This window comes from Gossypium hirsutum, chromosome A03 (genome assembly GCF_007990345.1).
Source record: "Gossypium hirsutum isolate 1008001.06 chromosome A03, Gossypium_hirsutum_v2.1, whole genome shotgun sequence".
Lineage (NCBI taxonomy): Eukaryota > Viridiplantae > Streptophyta > Magnoliopsida > Malvales > Malvaceae > Gossypium > Gossypium hirsutum.
Window position 1 is genome coordinate 110,138,006 of NC_053426.1, and position 19,150 is coordinate 110,157,155.

The 19,150-nt window shown below is 34.7% G+C and overlaps 1 protein-coding gene across 1 annotated transcript; it reads right to left on the reverse strand.

Annotated features, from left to right (window-relative positions):
* Positions 1-554: 554 nt before the first annotated feature.
* Positions 555-6,210, reverse strand: LOC107886990 (oligopeptide transporter 4). Its single transcript, XM_016811110.2, has 6 exons — positions 5,463-6,210; positions 5,040-5,137; positions 2,662-3,234; positions 2,081-2,333; positions 1,765-1,947; positions 555-1,442 (listed from the first exon to the last, which is right to left on the reverse strand). The coding sequence occupies exons 1-6, from the start codon at positions 6,000-6,002 to the stop codon at positions 828-830; spliced, it is 2,262 nt and encodes a 753-aa protein (XP_016666599.2). The 5' UTR covers positions 6,003-6,210; the 3' UTR covers positions 555-827.
* Positions 6,211-19,150: the final 12,940 nt, after the last annotated feature.

Below are 19,150 nucleotides of genomic sequence, written 5' to 3' on the forward strand. Positions count from 1 at the left end.
CAGACGTGACCTAACTTCTTACAATAGCAACACCTTTTATCTCGCTTTTTTGATGCTACTAAACCAGAAACTTGTCTATCTACCATGCTATCCAAATCAAACTCATTGTCGAGCTTGTCTTTACCCAACAACAATTTTATGGGCAACAACACGGTTATTGTTCGGGTTCATTCTATAATTTCTTAATTCCTCCGCCAAAATGTCAACCCTTCTTGTTGTTTAGTTTTTATCTTTTCCATAGTTCAAGTAATACTGACAATTTTTCTCTGCACAAGACATTTACACATCACCGTATTTATTACAATATAAACCTTAAACCTTAAATCATCTAACCATTTCATTTTAAGCTTAATTGTCAAGTTCAACTGCCAAAATTGATATTAAGCCTTTATTTATTTATTTTGTGTAATTGTGCTCCAAAGCACTTAGTTGACAATTATATAGTACAATAAAAGTAAACAAGTAGATCATCTCATCTCTAGTATCCTTGTTTGCCTGGACATGCATTTTCATTTCTATTGTTCACTACCTGACATACAACACTCATTTGAAAGTTCTTCAAACTTCTTTTGTATTTCATGAACAGTTCCCAAATTGAAACATCATCTGGTGCCGACCATGATTTTTCTTTGGACATAAAGTTTGTATTCGGCTAAGGAATAAATCCTAAGAATGAACCTTAAGGAAAGTTATTTTGGAAGAACGATCTTACATGTAACATTGGAAATTGTGTAGACACCTTAAGGTTTTAGCTATACTAATTTCATATTCCTTGCTAATTCTATGGTGTGCAACTCTTGAATGATTTTATCAGAGGAGCGCATTCATTACTTAACTGGACAACCATCAACCATTATTCCCTTGGCTGTTGGACAAGTTGCTAACTCACAATGTTCACCTTCCGTGCCCCACCATGTCACACTTCTATTTTCCATTCCCACTGAAAAGTACAATAGTATTGCCATGAAAGCTACCCCAGCATCCAGAGCTGCCGAGAGAATGTAATTGTACCTTTGCCACCACTTCTTCCGGTAACGGAATACGAAGAAGTTGAAAATGGTTCCAACTAAAATCCAGGCATTGTAGTTTAATGGTGTTGCTGGTGGCATCATTCCTGTTGCTCCTAGAAGAACTGGAAGGTTAATTAGGGGAATCCAAGATTGCTTGGGAAATGTCTTGTGCAAGAGCCAAACAATGACGGGTCCTAATGCTCCTCCTAAAAAGAACCAATTCATCGCCGGATAGTTTCCTAGAGATCCAAAGATCCGCTTCGGGCCAACCAAACCCCATATAACTGATGCATCAAAGAAGACTCGATCACCAGGACATGTCCAGGGACTATCGGCGGGGAGGAGATCGTCCTGGCATATGTTCTCGATAGAGTTCAGCAACCACCATGCCACTGCTATGTTGATGGTTCCAGCAAGAATTGTTCCTATGAACTAGATAAGCAGATGGAAATGCAACAAAAATAAACTGTATCAGCTGTTGTGCACTTAGAGAGATGGCAGGGAAACCATAAAATCCTTAGATAAGTTAATATTAATTTCAAATGAAAACCATATTATCTATCTGATTAGGAAGTTTTCATTCTGTTATCATTTGTTTTCCTGCTTTGAATCCTGTTTCCTTCTTGGAAGTCCTTTGAATTCTTAGTGATAGTTCTTCTCTATAAATATTTGTAAACAACTACTACTGGCCTTTTTTCTTCTTTCATTGAGATATATGTTGATGCATCTTAGTCCATAGGTAGAAGAAAAGTACCTGAACTAAGAACATGGATCTTGGAGGTATCTTCATATAGTGTCCTAGTTTGAAATCATTGAGGAAGGAGACTGCTTGAGCCATGCTCATATAACCATAGGTTTTGAAGCAGACATTCGCTATAGGCCTTCCAGGATATATGAGACCCATGACATACTCTGTGATAATGTTCAAACCAGGTGTCTGTACATGATGAGTGAAAGCAGTATTAGGAAAATAGCAGATTTCCCAAGATTGATAATATTATTAAATTTTCGTGATCTCGTCCTGGGGGTGGACGGCATTTTAATTTTATTTTCTAAATGAATTGATTTACCTGGTTTGTTGTAGCAGTTATGATACTAATTGGAAGAGTGAAGATAAAGGCCATTGCACCAGCAAAGAGGAGTCCCCACCATGGCATCTGCACCTGGTCATTCAAGAAGATGCAGAGCACCAGTGATACTACAAAAGTTGCAGCAAGCAAAGCGTAAAACCACCAGGAAGGTATGTCCTTGTATTTTCTCATCAACCTTGTATGAATATCCTCCTTTCCCGTGTGCGAAGCACGATACCGGTCATATATCTCTCTGTTGATAACAATTTGACAATAGTGATTTTTCTGAAAATCTAAATTTCTTAATTTAAGAACATGAATTACTTTTATGGTTAGTTTGTCTTTTCAATAAGTTGACATGGAAAAAATCTCTGCTTCTGCCTTCTGCTACTGCAAATAAAGTTTTCCATAATTGGAAGAAATAACTTATTTCTAGCGTGGGAGTAAAGGAGGGGAGTGAATGTTGAGAGTGATGGATATATATTTTTGGAAATATTGGTTTATGATTAAGTTCAGTTATGCAAATTAAAAAATGAAGTCTCATGTAAGGAAGCGTATAAGAATGAGGAGTATAAGTTTACCTTCCATAGAAGAGGGCCACATGAGTCATTGTCGATGCAATAGTGGCAAAACCGAAACCATAAGTGAGAGCGAAGAACATGCTTAGATTAATTCGACCCTGCTCTTCATACTTAGCTAAATCAATCTCAAACTTGTCATTAACGATAGCTGTTATGTTGTACTTTTGTCCTTGGGCTGTAAACAAGTGAGAAGAGAATATGGGAAATCTACTAGCATTGTACAAATCTAGGCCCCAGTAAGCTACAGGGATTGCTATGTAAATTATCAATACATAGCCCACAAAAACATTAGCAATGGCAAAGAAAGGACTGATGAGTGGACTGAACAAGAAAGATGCCACAGCAGACCAATCAAGCGTGAAGGCTCCTAGTCCAAGTCCCTTCAGACCTGAACCGATTTGCTGTGCGGTAACTGACTTGGAGAAAATCCAGCAGATCCATGAGATGCTGGTAAGGGTTGTGAAGAGGTAACCCGGGACCAGGTACCATACGAAGCTGCAAATTAGTATAATGAGGAAGAACTTTGCCCTTGTCATCCGTCGATCATTTTTATCATCTTTCTCATGCAAAGCCCTGCAAATCCAGATCAAAGAATTCACAATTCAAGGTACTACTATTTTGCTTAGCCATATCCTGAATGCCTGCATATTAGCATATACAAGTTTAACATGTGATTTAATGAGCATATATACTTTCATTTTTTAGCATCATAGGGTTTAAACATCATGAAGTGGAATGACTGTAGGATTTCCATGGTCCAACAGACATGCATGACAGAATGAAACTGTTTCATGTCATTTATTAGTGATTTTTACTAAATATCCATCACTAATTTTAGGTGCTAAGTTTCTTTCACATGCCGGCCCTCCCACCAAAGCTTTGATTAAACATTTACCAACCGTGGTTTGGGTGTTGCCTTTTTTTCCCCTCTCAACCAACACATTAATTTCATCAACAGCTCTTAATGGTCTTGGGTGGACCTCTGAAAATGATATTAAGCTACAAATCAAACGTGCTAAATTTCATTTTTTTGACCTGTTTGTAAACATATATATATGTATGTATGTAAACATGCTTTTTCAGTTTCTCCACTCGGCTTCCTCCCATGCAGTTTTGTCAAACAAAACGGAATGGTTTTGCCGGCCCATTTGTAGTTTTGTTCGTTGACTCCAGCTGGTAGGCTTGTTTGAGTTGACTAGAGTCGCCAAGACTTGTTAAATTATTCAATTTACTCTAAAGTGAAAATTTAAGGGTTAAAAAATTAAGTTATAAAATCTGTTTAGTATACTACTTAAAATTAAGAATAAAATATAATTAAGATGTTTAATTAATATATTTTTAAAAAAAATTAAAGTTAAAGTATTTAAAGGATAATGAAATAAAATAAAGATAATTGAAATCTTTTACATTTAAATCATTACATGACCTTAGATAAGATCTTTTTTCAAGATTACGATTTGGTAAATAAAAATTATTTAAATTGAAAAATAATATTTTTAACAATGAATACTAAAGTGTACTCGCTTTTGCTTTGGCTTTGAGCAAATGGGGATGAAAATCATGGTCCACCTCACGCGAAGGAGGCGCCGCAAGAGAGGGACATGGATGGCATGTGATACGATCCAATGACCATCTCCAGCGGTGCTACCATTGACTTACAACAATGACATACGCAGATATCAAAAATCAGGCAAATCAAGCAATGTATTGATAGTGTCCTACATTCCTCATTTTCTCAGTTTTCTTTCTTCCTTCGTGCTTAGCCATTATAAAGTTGATTTTGCACGCCATATGAGCCAAAAAACGAATAGATAAAACTAAAAGACAAAGGGCATGCAAGTGGGAAAGCTCAGTAATGATTTAATATTCGAAAATGCCTTGAATATTGAACCCTCTATCCCTGTAATCCTCTTGATGCCTACGGATTACATAGTGTCTTCTTTGTTGCTTCTTACATTTTCTAGTCCATGATTGAAGCTCTGATCTATTTTAGAGTAGACTTCACTGGGTGAAAAATAATATATGTTTTAAAAGATTAATGAATTAAAACTTTAAAAAAATATTTTTTTATTGAATATTTGTTTTAAATAAATAATATATTTTTAATAAATAATAATTATTAATATAATGATATTTTTTTTGTACTATTTTTTTATGAAATGTTTAAATAAAACAACTATAAATGAGATATCTAAATATTAAACTCGAGTCTCAGCAAATTTATTTATAAATATCTTACCACTATTTATATAAATATAATTTTAATATTTATTTTTTTACTCACATAATGAGTGTGACAAAATCTAGTAATGCGATACCAAATTTACTGTTAATAGCGTATAGATAAGTTACACCAATGCCGGAAATTAGGAACTTACCGGAAAAGAGAGACCTGCACCAAAGTGCTAGGCCACCACATGTGAGCTGGCTCCACCACATACTTCCTCAGGAGCCCAGCCCAGCCATATCCTAGTACCTGCACCACTCACCATCATGATAACCCATAGATTAGCAATAGCACTTTCTTTGGACTATCTTTAGTTTTAATTAGTGACATAAATGATAAATCCAGCTAATTAATAATTAACAAAGCAAACCCATGATTAATTGACTAGGACAATCTAACTACCAACTAATAAAGCTTATTAATTACCAATTGGAATCAACTTTTTCCTCCCAAGGACTTGGGAATTTGCTTTTCTTGCATTTGAAACCAGTAAAATTAAAGAAGGAATCAAATTTAATAACTATTCCTTTTTTACGAACAAGCAAAGCTTAGTTTAGCTATGTCATTTTAGTACCTGAGTGGTGATAATGAGAAGCCAACCGGCTAAGAACGATATGTTCCGACCATAAAACGCTTTGATAATGTTAACTATACCAACCGCATAAGCCGACCCGTTACCGAAAGCACTTCCGGCATTGGCAAAGATGCAAATGAGAACATGCTCTTTCATGTTGAATGGACCAGGATTCAAAGAAAATCTTTTCGACCCGAAACCCGGGATACCGAACTGGGTTTTGGGTAAGACAGAAGCCATGAAATGGCCAATGGGAAGTGTGGAAACTTGGACTGTGATTTGGGTTATAATGAGAGGCTCTGTTCTGTAAGAGAAGAATTGGTTGAGAAAAGAGAGAAGGGCGCATGAGAACAAGCCTAAGAACCACATTCGAAAGGTCCAAACGGGCAAAGTGGGGTCATCGGTGTTGGTTACAGTTAGCCGGACTTGTTCGATAGGGGAGATCTCGTCGTCTTCGACGTCGTGGTTTCCACCGCTGGTGGCATCATGTTTCTCAGGGTCTGAAGATTTGGTGATGGGATGAGGGGCTTGTATTTCCATTGAACCCAGGGTTAGAGCTTGGAAATGAAAGTCGAAAGAGATTGGGTAAAGCTTAAAATAGACGGTTGTATTTATTAATTCAAGATGTGAATTTGTAAGAGTAAATTATTGTGTGTGTGGGACTTTGGAGCCTCGACCGGCATAAAAACAAACTCTCTTGTTCCATGCCAATGAGTTTTTTCTGACTAAGAAAATGAGTTTTTCTACTCAAATTTTCACATAATTAAAAAAATGAGATAAATATTTATCGCATCTTATAATTTAATCAACTGGCACTTTTAACCAAGGTTAAGTTTCCTTTTCTTGTCATATTTGTGTGTTTTATTTTATTTTATTTTTTCACTTAATCTGATTTTTTGTTCACTATGAATTATATTAATTGATATTGTACTTAATTTAACATACATTTATAAGTAACATATACTTATAATTACACTTTCTTTCTACTAATAAAACTTTCAAAAACATATTCTCTCTTCTACTTTTTTTTCTTCTTATTTTCTAAAAGGACTTCATTAGAGAAATTATCTTTCTTGACCAACTTTTTACTCAAATATAAAATTAATAATTTTTAATTTTAAGATTAAATATAAATATTTTATCATTTGATTTATAATTGAATAGATAAAATCATTAAACATATAATTAAAGTTTGTATAACTCGAATTCTTGTTAAAGAAATAATACAGTGATAAAATTAATAGATCTGTATAAGGCTTAAGATATGGACTATGTTGTACAAGTAAAATCCGTATAGTAATGCACTTCTTCTATTTGACATTAATTAGAATAAAATTTTTTAACCTTTAAATAAATATAGTCGAAACTCTTCTTGTATCATTTGATTTCAATATTAATGAATTTTCTTCTCCTCTATCCATAAATTTTTTTGATTCTTATAAAATCTCTGTATTTTATTTTTTGTTATTATTTTGTGATCATTCTATAATACTATTATAAATGTTGAATATTATCCAACAAAGTTAAGTTAGGGAAGATGACTAGGACTCATTATCTGATTTTCTATGAAGGAAAAAAAGAAGGTTATGCAAAATTAAAGGCCAATTCATATGATAATGTCGGCTGACATCAGAGTTGAAGTTGTGATGTTACAAGTGGAACAGGCTGTGATTTTTTTCACTATTTCTTTTAATGGGATGAGAAAGACGTCATGATTAAATAAAGCATATTTTCAGTAATTAAAATATATATGATTGCTAGGATCATTCAAGGAGAGTTAAAATAGAGGAGATTATCAAAAGCTAGAAGTTTGTCAATTTATATAAAGGGATTTCCAACGAAGATATTATGCTTTCTCATCATTAGACAACAAAAAGTTGGGAATTATTATACTTTATGTATACATAGCCTTAAAGGGATTGTTTTATTTCTTAGAGATGCTGTTTGTGTAATTTAAGTTTGGGTTGAGTATTTAATTGAATCGAGTCGAATTGAGTAAAAAAATTTCGAATTAGTTAAATTGACGAAACCTATTTTAACAACTGAATTCAATTTAAATTTTTTCAAATCAAATTGAAATTGAGTCAAAAATTTTCTAATTAAGTCGAGTCGAGTTAACGAATCATATTATTTATACTCAATGTTGCATTTATATGGATCGATTATTTAACTAATAGACGAAGTACAAGTTTATTTACTTACATAAACAATATAATAGTTTTGCTTTTAACTTAATGGGTAAACATTTATCAAAACGACATAGTTTTGCCTTTTCTTATTCAGATTTTCGCATAACTTGAATTATGTAATTCATATTTGAGTTAAACAAAAAAAACTTGGTTTTTTTATTCAAGTTTATCCGAATAACTCGATTAATTCAAATAACTCAAACTATTTAATTCAAAATTTAATTTTTTTATTGAGTTTTTCGAATCAAATCGGATTTTGCTCACTATTATTTCTGGCCACCAAAAAAAATTAAATTTAAATGAAATAAAAAATTAAATAAATAGATAAATTAAAATGAATAAAATTGGTAAATATGAATTTTGTTTCAATTCAGAAAAACATATTTATTTACATATTTGTAAAATGAAGTCATATAATAAAGGATTTAGGTAAAATATTAAACCCGTTTAAAATATAAATCAGGTTCGGGTTTAAATATTTAAGGCTCAAGCTCGGTTTGTTTTTAAGTTTATAATATTTTTTATTATGTACTTTTAATATATTATGTAATTTATAACACATTAAAAAATAAAACTATACTAAATTTATAATATTATTCTAATGTAAACATTAAAATAATGTTAAAATGACTATATAAAAATTTAAATAAATAGAAAAATATATAAAATTATTAAATATTAAATTAAAATAATATAAATTATTTTTTAAATTAAAAATAATATTGGCGGAATTAAAATGGATTTAGATTAATTTTTACAAATATAGACAAGCTTGAGCAAAATATTATGCCTATATTTTAAATTGGGCCGACTTAAACAAATATAAAATATATTAATATTATACTTAGATCAAATTAGACTTTAACCGAACCCAACTTGACTCAATTCATGAACACATCTACCAACTATTACAAACCTTCAAATAAGTCACTAATTAAATACTTTAAAACAATTAAAAAGAAAATTGAATCTCCCAAAAAGAATGATCAATTTACCTGAGTGGTGATGATGAGCAGCCAACCAGCCAAAAACGATATTTTACGTTGATAAAAGGCTTTGATAATAGTAACAATCCCAACCGCATAAGCAGAGCCACTCCCAAACGCACTGCCAGCATTTGCAAATATAGAAATAAGTACGTGTTCTTTCATGTTGAACGGACCAGGGTTCAATGAAAACTTTCTCGACCCTACTCCCGGAAGCTTGAACTGCCTCCTCGGCAGCACCGCCGCCATGAACTGTCCGATCGGCAGTGTGGCTACTTGGATTGTGATTTGGGTTATAGCTGTAGCGACGTAAAAAATTTCACTTTCGGTCGCTAATTAAGGCGATTATTTGAAAATTTAAAAACCGACTTTCGATTTTATTAACAAAGGGAGTCGCCACCGATCCTTTTTATAGGTGTGATCGGACACCTAATAAAATTATTTTTAAAACAAAAAGAAGGCCAAATTTAGGTCTACGTGAAAGTCCAGAGAAAAATTGGGGTTCGGGAGTTGGTTACGCGCGAGGAAAGTATTAGCACCCTCGCGACGCCCAAAATTGGTATCTCATAAACATGTGTTGTCTTGATTTTCAAAAATACGAGTTCAATATAAGATTTAATCGTGATCCGATTGAAAAGACGAGAACTCTAAATTTTGATTTTCGAGAAGGACATACCGTTTTAACACAAGTCGATTGATATTCACCCAACATGGCGATGAAATCGGCGATTTAATGTTAAATCGGTATGTTGCCTTGTTTATTAGAATAATAAAAAACATGAATAATATATTTTAAAATAGTGAATAGCGACATGATACGCAATGGGCGAGCAACAAAAATAAATAAAGGTTAGAAATACATCAAGGTATATAAATAACATGACAATTAAGAATAATGACAATGCATGCGATATATTAAACATAACAATAGTATCAAACACGAAATAAAAACTATGAATGTATATTCGTAATAATAATATTAAGAACACGTACATAAAATAATATATATACATTCACGAATAAAATAGTGTTAGAAGTATATACTAAAATAAAAACATAACTTGCAATGTTAAAATATATACATAATATATACATGGATAAAATGGACATTGAAAAATGTATATACGTGGCATACGTGAGGAATATAAACATAATAATATTAAGATAAGTGATAATAGTGAAAATCAAAGGTATAGTAATAAATATAATGATATACGAAAATAATACTATATGTAAAATGTGTATACAAGAATAAAATATATGTGCAAACATTAATGATAAATGTAGTAGGAATAAAACAAATGCAATAATAATATATATACAATATGATAAAAAAATAAACATATACATATAATAGAATTTAAAATATATATACATGGGGTAATATGGAAATATGTACATAGAGTAATATATACAAAAATATAACTAATAATATTGAAAATATATGTTCATAATATATAAAACATACATATAATATAATATTAAAACATTTACATAATATGTACACACATAATTACGATGTTAAAGGTGTATTAACATTAATAATAATACTAATATTACATGAAGATATACTTATATAAATATATATTAAAGATATATACATATATAATAAAATGCATGAATAATTCGATATTTAATATATACATAATATGTATAATAAAAATAATAATATACATAATATATACAAAATACGCATAATATATACGTATATAGCAAAACATATACTATATTAACAATGATAATAGTGATGGTATTAAAATACAAAAAAGAACAATATAACATAATAAAAATACTATACATATAAATCTTTGTACGTAAAAAAAATACTATTATAATAATATTATTAAAATACCAAAAACAAATATAATAAAGATATTGAAATAAAATAATAAAAATAAGCCGATACGTAAAAATATATACATATACATATATACTAAAACATGTATATATAATAATAACAATATAAAAATAACAAGAATATTTAATAAAGAAATGAAAATAAACGAAGAAAGGATTAAAATTAAACTAAAAACAAAGTTGTGGGGCCGATTTAAAAAGAAAATAAAGAGAAAGGGCCTATTTGAACACGCGAGAAAATAGTGGGGACCAAAAACGCAATATTCCCTGTTGTCCAAAACGCAGCGTAGCACGGAGGGACGAAATTGAAAACCATGAAGAATTCTGGGGCCAAATTAAAATATAAAAACTTAATTGTAAATGCTTGAAAAAGCGGAGGGGCCGATTGCGCAAATAGGCCCTTCCTTAAAAAACACGCGGATCCTAGTTGGAGCGGGTCGGGTCAACCCGACCCAGGGCAAAACGACGTCATTTTCTGCCCTGAGTTTTAAGGCCAAAACGATGCCGTTTTTAGAGGCTATAAATAGCCTAAAAATCAGAAAAAAAAAATCATTTGGGAGGTGGAAAAGAAAAAAAAAAGGAGAGATGGGAGAGGGGAGAGGGCTGAGCGATTTCCGGTGGGGGAAGGGGGCACCGGTCTGTCACCAGACCTTCGCCGGCGCCGGCGCCAGCCACCGTACACGGTGGCCGGAAAGGTAAAACTTTATTTTTTTATTTTTTTATTATTTGTTTTATATTTCCTTTTTTATATGTTTTAGTATATGTATGTGAAAAAATAAGCACAAAGCGAAATTAAAATAGGATGAAAAGAAATCACCTTAGAATTTTTTTAGCTTTCGATTTTTGAGATTTTTGGTTTGCATTCGATGCTATCTACTTTCTTTCTTGGTCCTAATCTGCTAGTATTGATGAAAAAATAAAGATAAATTCTTTGTATTGATCAAATCCCCTCATTTTACAAATGATAGATTTCGGCTTTTAAAGCCAAATGTTTTTTCCGTGCCTTTTGTTTATTACTTCCCCCATCATTCGCATGCTTTCTTTTGCTGTTGTGTTTGTTCTTGTTGCAGGTGGTGTCAGACGCGTGGAAGGCCGGTGATTGGCGCCTCGAGCGGTGGTGGCGCGTGGCGTACGAGGGCTGTGGAGGTATGGGACTGTTGTAGTGGGGGTATGGGGCTGCTTCATGGTTGCGGCGCAAAACAAAAGAGAGGGGACCTAGGGTTGCTGAAATGTTTTGTGTGTTGGGCTAGGTGGGCTTTAGGGTTTTTGTATTATTTGGGTCATTTAGTTTTAGGTTTGGGCCTTTCAATGTGAAAATTGGGCCTGTTTTGATTTTTGGGCTGTTTAACATTGTAAATGGACTTGAATTTTGGTTATGTGGATTTTATTTTTGCTTGGGCCAAAAATTGGCCATTACAGTTGCCCCTCTTTGCTCATTGTCGTGTAACGAGAATGGAGCAAAGACTCCAAAATGGCCAATTTTGCTTAGTCTCACTGAATCTTAACTTCTTGGTAGTTCTTTTCTTCTAATAGCCTCGTTTCATCCCACTACATCTTCAGAGGCATAGGAATTGTTGCTTTGATTCACTCCACCGCAACTTCGGAGATTTAAGGAGAAGAGATTTGTAGCATCGATCTTCTTTTCACTGTAACTTCAGGGATATAAAATCTGTATCTTCGATTAACTCCAATCTTTATTTTTTTACTCGGCATGTGATCCTAAGCTCAACTCATTTCTCGCAATATGAATTGACCTTTTTTTAAACAGACATTAAAACAGAAATAGCTCAGCACGTGAGCTAAGGCTCAACTCACCCCTCGCAATATGAGTTGGTTTTTTTTTAAACTTAATTTGAAAAGCAGATTTTGAAAATACCTCAACATGTGACCCGAGGCTCAACTCATCTCTCGCAATATGAGTTGATTTTTTTTGAAAAATAGAATTTGAAAAGCATAAATTGAAAAAAACGAAAATTGAAAATACCTCAGCGTGCGAGCCGAGGCTCAACTCACCTCTCGCAATATAAGTTGATTTTTTTTTTGAAAAGAATAACTTGAAAATACCTCAGCGTGTAAGCCAAGGCTCAACTCACCTCTCGCAATATAAGTTAATTTTTTTGAGAAGAAGAAATTGAAAAAAATATCTATTGAAAATACCTCAGCGTATGACCTGAGGCTTAACTCACCTCTCGTAATATGAGTTGATTTTTGAAACATAAATTGAAAATACCTCGCTATGCGACCCGATGCTCAATTCACCTTTAGCAATATGAATTGATTTTTGAAAACGTAAATTGAAAATACCTCGCTATGCGACCCGAGGCTCAATTCACCTTTAGCACTATGAATTGATTTTTGAAAACATATATTGAAAAACAAAAATCAAAAATACCTCAGCATGTCCTGAGGCTCAACTCACCTCTCACAGTATGAGTTGATTTTGACAAATAGTAATTGAAAATACCTCAGCATGCCCCGAGGCTCAACTCACTTCCCGCAATATGAGTTGATTTTTGACAAATAGTAATTGAAAATACCTCAGCGTGCCCCGAGGCTCAACTCACATCTCACAATATGAGTTGAATTTTGAAACAGAAATAAAAACATCGGAAAACCAAAACATGTCGTCTGGTGGAACTCATGTGTCTTTTCAGCTATCATCACATCCTCTTGCTCTACTGGAGTACCTGTATATGTCATGCATGATGTTATCATGATATGCACATGTTTGTCTTAAATGCATTTATGCCTACATGATTATGATATGAGCTTTAGGCATGTTTGTCATATATCCCTTTTTTGTCACGATTTTTGATGATCTGTGTTCATTGCTTTGACTCTTGACTTTCTCTTCAGGCTCTGTACCCGTCCTCAAGCTTCATGGATAATCTGTATTTCCTAGATATCACTCTTTTGCCCCTAGTTGAGCTTTGTCCTTGCGTTGAGGCTCTTGTACTTATCAAATTCTTACCCGGGTAATGCTTAACATTTCTTTTGTTTAGAGTATGTCATTTCACTATTTATCATGTAAACGAACCACATAATGAGATGCATGAAAATGGTCAGGTAGGGACAAAAGGATACCTATCATTTATTCATTTCAAATGTAGCAAACAAATAAAGTTAACCAATGATAGTAAAAAAAGTGTCGTAAAGAGAAAAAGGATTGCATTCAACAAACACAAGTGCTCTAGATATTCAACACATGAACTATTCCACGTTTCTTACCATGAATCTTTTCGATCATGGCTTCTTGTGTAGAAGACTTCGAGCTACTGAAAAATGCTTCAAATGCTGTAGTCTCACTATTTGACCTACCGTTCAAAACGCCTTGTTCTTTAAGCCCGGGTTTGCTTCATTAGAATGCCCTTTCGGGTTTTCATCCTAATCTTTTGTGTTTAATCAAGACGCCCTTTTCGGGTTTTCACCTTGATCACCCCTTTTTTCTTTTTTCTTTTTTTTTAGGCATAATATTTTTCACAGCATCTGAGTTCACTGGATTCGGTAACTCCTTCCCATCCATCTCAGTGAGAATTAAAGCTCCGCCCAAGAATATCTTCTTTACGACGTATGGTCCTTCCCAATTCGGTGCCCATTTTCCTCGCAAGTCTCTTTGTATTGGGAGAATCTTTCTCAGCACAAGTTCTCCTTCGTGGAATTCTCTTGGCCGTACCTTCTTATCATGAGCCGCGATCATTCTCTTCTGGTACATCTGTCAATGACAAATTGCCTTTAGACGTTTTTCTTTGATTAGGTTTAACTGGTCATATCGAGCTCGAACCCATTCTGTTTCGTCTAATTTCGACTCCATTAAGACTCGTAGAGAGGGGATCTCAACTTCGATAGGTAGCACAGCTTCCATTCCATATACCAGAGAGAAAATGAGTTGCCCCCGTAGATGTCCGTACAGATGTGCGATATGCATACAAAGCAAATAGTAGCTTCTCCTTCCAGTCTTTATATGTCTCGGTCATTTTCCCAATAATCTTCTTAATATTCTTGTTGGCCGCTTCAACAGCTCCATTCATCTTTGGACGATAGGGCGAGGAGTTATGATACTTTATTTGGAATTGCTCACACACTTCTTTCATCATCTTGTTGTTCAAATTCAAGGCGTTATCTGAAATGATTCTTTCAGGCAAGCCATATCGACAAATGATTTCCTTTTTCAAAAACCTGCAAACCGCAGTCTTTGTCACATTAGCAAACGATACAGCTTCTATCCATTTTGTGAAGTAATCAATAACCACAAAAATGAATCGGTGTCCATTAGAAGCCTTTAGGGAAATTGGCCCTATAACATCCATGCCCCACATAGAAAAAGGCCACGGAGAAGTCATGACGTGAAGGGGCAAAGGGGCTACATGAATTTTATCACCATAAATTTGACATTTGTGGCATTTTCGTACGAAATTAACGCAGTCGCTTTTCATCGTCAGCCAGTAATATCCGAGTCTCATAATCTTCCTGGCCATAATGAAACCATTGGCATTTGTCTCGTAAATTCCCTCGTGGACATCTTTAAGTATTTTTCTGGCTTCAACAGCATCTACGTATCTCGAGAGCACTTGATCTTTTCCTCTTTTGTACAGGATGTCCCCATCAAGAACGAATCCCGCTGCCATTCTTCTGATTGTTCTTTTGTCGTTCTCATTTGCTTGTTCGGGGTACTTTTGATTCTTAACGTATTCTAAGATATCATGGAACCATGGCCGTCCATCTGGCTCTTTCTCAATACTGAAACAATATGCAGAGACTTCATATATGCTCATTTGAAGAGGCATTATTTTTGTTTCTCTGTTTGCTTTGAACATTGAAGCCAAAGTGGCCAGGGCATCAGCCAATTGGTTTTCTTCTCGTGGGAAGTAATTAAAAGTTATTTCTTCGAATTCTTTAATCAGCTCTACCACTAGATCACTGTATTTAACCAATTTCGGATCCCTCACTTCCCAATCTCTACGGATTTGGTAAATCACCAACGCTGAGTCTCCATATACCTCTAAAGTTTTGACGTTTCGTTCAATAGCTGCACGAAGGCCCATGATACAGGCCTCATATTCTGCTATGTTATTGGTACAGAAGAAATTCAGCCTGGCGGTGAACGGATAATGGTTCCATTCTGGTGATACTAAGACTGCTCCAATCCCGTGACCCAATGCATTCGATGCACCATCAAAGCTCATCTTCCATGACTTCTCTTTTGGTGACTCACATTCTTTTTCTGTAATGCACATCAAGTCTTCATCTGGGAAATCAAACTCAATGGCTCGTAATCCTCCGTTGTTCGAGTTGCTAAGAAGTCAGCTATTGCGCTTCCTTTTATTGACTTTTGACTCACATAGACGATGTCGTATTCTGATAGTAAGATCTGCCACCGTGCCATTCTTTTTGAGAGTGCAGGTGATTCCATCATGTACTTTATTGGATCCACCTTTAAAATTAACCATGTCGTATGATACAACATGTATTGCCTGAGTCTCTGAGATACCCAAACCAGAGCGCAACAGTATTTTTTAATGGATGAATACTTTGCCTCATATTCAGTGAACTTTTTACTGAGGTAGTAGATTGCCTTTTTTTTCTTTCCTAACTCGTCATGTTGCCCCAGTACGCAACCCATTGAATTTTCGAACACAGTCAAATACAATATCAATGGTCTTCCCGGAGTTGGCGGTACTAGCACTAGAGGACTAGACAAATATTGCTTTATCTTATCAAAGGCCACTTGACATTCCTCATTCCATTCTCCCAGATATGTTTTCGAATGAGCCGAAAGATTGGGTCGCATTGATTGGTAAGTTGAGCGATGAATTGGGCGATGTAGTTTAACCTCCCTAAAAACCCTCTAACTTCCTTTTGCGTGCGCGGAGGTGGTAACTCTTGAATGGCTTTTATTTTATTTGGATCAACCTCGATACCTCTTTCACTGACAATGAAGCCCAACAATTTTCCCGAGGTAGCCCTAATAGTACATTTGGCCGGATTGAGCTTTAGCTGGAACTTTCTCAGTCAATCGAACAACTTCTTTAGGTTCACTACATGCTCTTCTTCCCCTCGGGATTTAGCAATCATATCGTCGACATAGACTTCTATTTCTTTATGCATAATGTCATGGAATAACGTCACCATAGCCCTCTGATATGTTGCCCCAGCATTCTTTAACCCAAATGGCATCACCTTGTAGCAGAATGTTCTTCACATTGTTACGAAGGTAGTTTTCTCCATATCCTCAGGGGCCATCTTAATCTGATTATACCCCGAGAATCCGTCTATGAAAGAAAACAATGAATGTTTTGCTGTGTTATCCACCAACGTATCAATGTGTGGTAAGGGAAAATTATCTTTAGGACTTGTTCGATTCAGGTCACGATAATCCACGCACATTCGTCTTTTGCCATCTTTCTTTGGTACCGGGACTATGTTAGCCACCCATTCTGGATATTTAGAGGCTTGTAGGAAGCCAGCATCAAATTGCTTCTTGACTTCCTCTTTTATCTTCAACAACATCTCAGGTATCATCCGTCTTAGCTTTTGTTGAATGAGCTTGCATTCTAGCTTTAATGGGAGCTTATGGACCACTACATCTTCATCCAGCCCTGGCATGTCCTGGTATGACCATGCGAATACATCTTTGTACTTGCGGAGCAAAGCAATCAGATTATACCTGGTGCCCCCTGAAATAGAAGTCCCAATCTTCACTTCTTGCTTCCTTTCTTCAGTTCCCAGATTTATTGTTTCAACAGATTCTTGATGAGGCAAAATCTGTTTATTCTCTTGTTCCACCATTCTTAGCAAGTCAGAAGACGAGACATAATCTTCAGCATTTTCTTCGGCTTCAAATTCTCCTAAACAACCAACCTTCTCAAAATTGATTTCAGGACTCGTAACGAGTTTATTCATGCTGTTGACATCTGAGCACCTGAAAGTTGAATGGAAAAGAAAACTATAGAGGGGCATCCAAGTATTGGAACCAACAAACGAAATGTTATGGCATGGCATGAGGCAAATGTAAGGATTGGCTATGAAATGAGAAAATGATTATGAAATTAGTGATAATGTGAAAGATTATGACAAAATGCATCTTCATTGATATTCATTTGAATGACAAAGAGCGAATGCAGGCTCTTACAAAAGAATTCTATTATATCTAGGGACATAACAGAATGTTAACGTTTGAGCATTACTCTGAAGACTTATAAACTACAAGAAGATCCTCGGCAGTCCAATTGTTCAACCTGAAACTCAGGGGACAAGGACGTATCCTTGAGACGTTTTTACTTGCGTTAGCTTATTTGTCAATGACATTTATACTGGTATTCTGAAAACCCTTTTCAATCATTAACATTGTGCCTTGTGCATTATCCTACCCCGGGAATATCATTCCCGCAGACGTAAATATTCTTGACAAAAGAGGGAATTCTATAGGCTCCCATTCTGGTTCTCAGCCTAAGGTTCTCGCGATCCTTCTTTCCTGATCTTTCTTCCACTACTTTCTTCTTTGACGCATGTCTGGCTGGAAACCTAAACCGTATCGGGCCTTGTGGTGTACTGGCCTTAGAGCCTTAACTATTCCTTGCAGATGTCTCCCTAAACCTCTTCTCGCTCGAGCTCCCTTTCCTACAGTCAACTTGACACCCATCTTGGTATTTCTCGACAGTTTTGGCTCGGGAATTTTGTTTCCCTCAGTGACGAATGTGGCATTGACAAATTCAATAGATCGGAAGGAACATTCCATAGCATCTTTACTCACTTCAATATATGGTGCGTCAGCAGAAATAGATGCTACAATGTCTTCTTCTCCCACGACAGTGACCAAACAACCATCCATGATAAATTTTACCTTTTGATGGAGGGATGATGGGACTGCTCCAGCAGAATGGATCCAAGGTTTTCCCAAGAGACAATTGTATGATGGTGTAATGTCCATGACTTGAAACTCAACATCGTATATATAGGGACCCACTTCTAGAGGGATCTCAATTTTTCCCATAACTTCTCGTCTTGTTCCATCGAATGCGTTTACTGTAGAATGGCAGGGCCTTAGATGGGACAAATCCATCAGAATCCTGAAAAGTGTGGCCAAATGTAACACCCCTATCCCGTAACCGTCGCCGGAATAGGACGAGGCGTTACCAGAAAATTCAAGAGAGGCCATTATGAAGAGCAAGTCAGTGGTTGGCAGATTGGTTCTGTAGGAAAGACTAACAAGTAACATGGTGTTATATATATAGGATTGTCATTTTATCTTAAAACTATATTTTCATACTAACACTTATATTACATTTTGTTCTCTCTATTTAAAAATAAATAAATTAATTTTTATATATTGAATCAAAGAATAAATTAATTCTTCTATTAAAAATTTATAATATTATAATAAAGTAGAAAAGAAAAAAACCTTGGGGTCTAATCAAAAGATGGCAAAAGATACTTTGGGCTGACATTCAACTCAAAATCGTTACTTCTAAAAATATCAATCATGTCATATACAACTGTTTTTTTTTTTTCATTTTTTAAGTTGTTGAAATAACCTTTGTTTAGAAGTGTTTAAATTTCAGTTAAATTGAATTAATCGATTGAATCAATTTAATTCGATTAATTGACCGATAGTTAAATTTATTTCAGCCAAAGATCGATTAATAGTTTTTTTAGAATT

Excerpts from the sequence above, each read along its gene's own strand:
- LOC107886990 (XM_016811110.2), bottom strand. The coding sequence starts at position 6,002 with ATGGAAATACAAGCCCCTCATCCCATCACCAAATCTTCAGACCCTGAG. Across the intron at positions 3,235-5,039 it reads GTGCAGGTCTCTCTTTTCCG|GGCTTTGCATGAGAAAGATG; the intron begins GTAAGTTCCTAA and ends CTGGATTTGCAG. Across the intron at positions 1,948-2,080 it reads TAACTGCTACAACAAACCAG|ACACCTGGTTTGAACATTAT; the intron begins GTAAATCAATTC and ends CATCATGTACAG.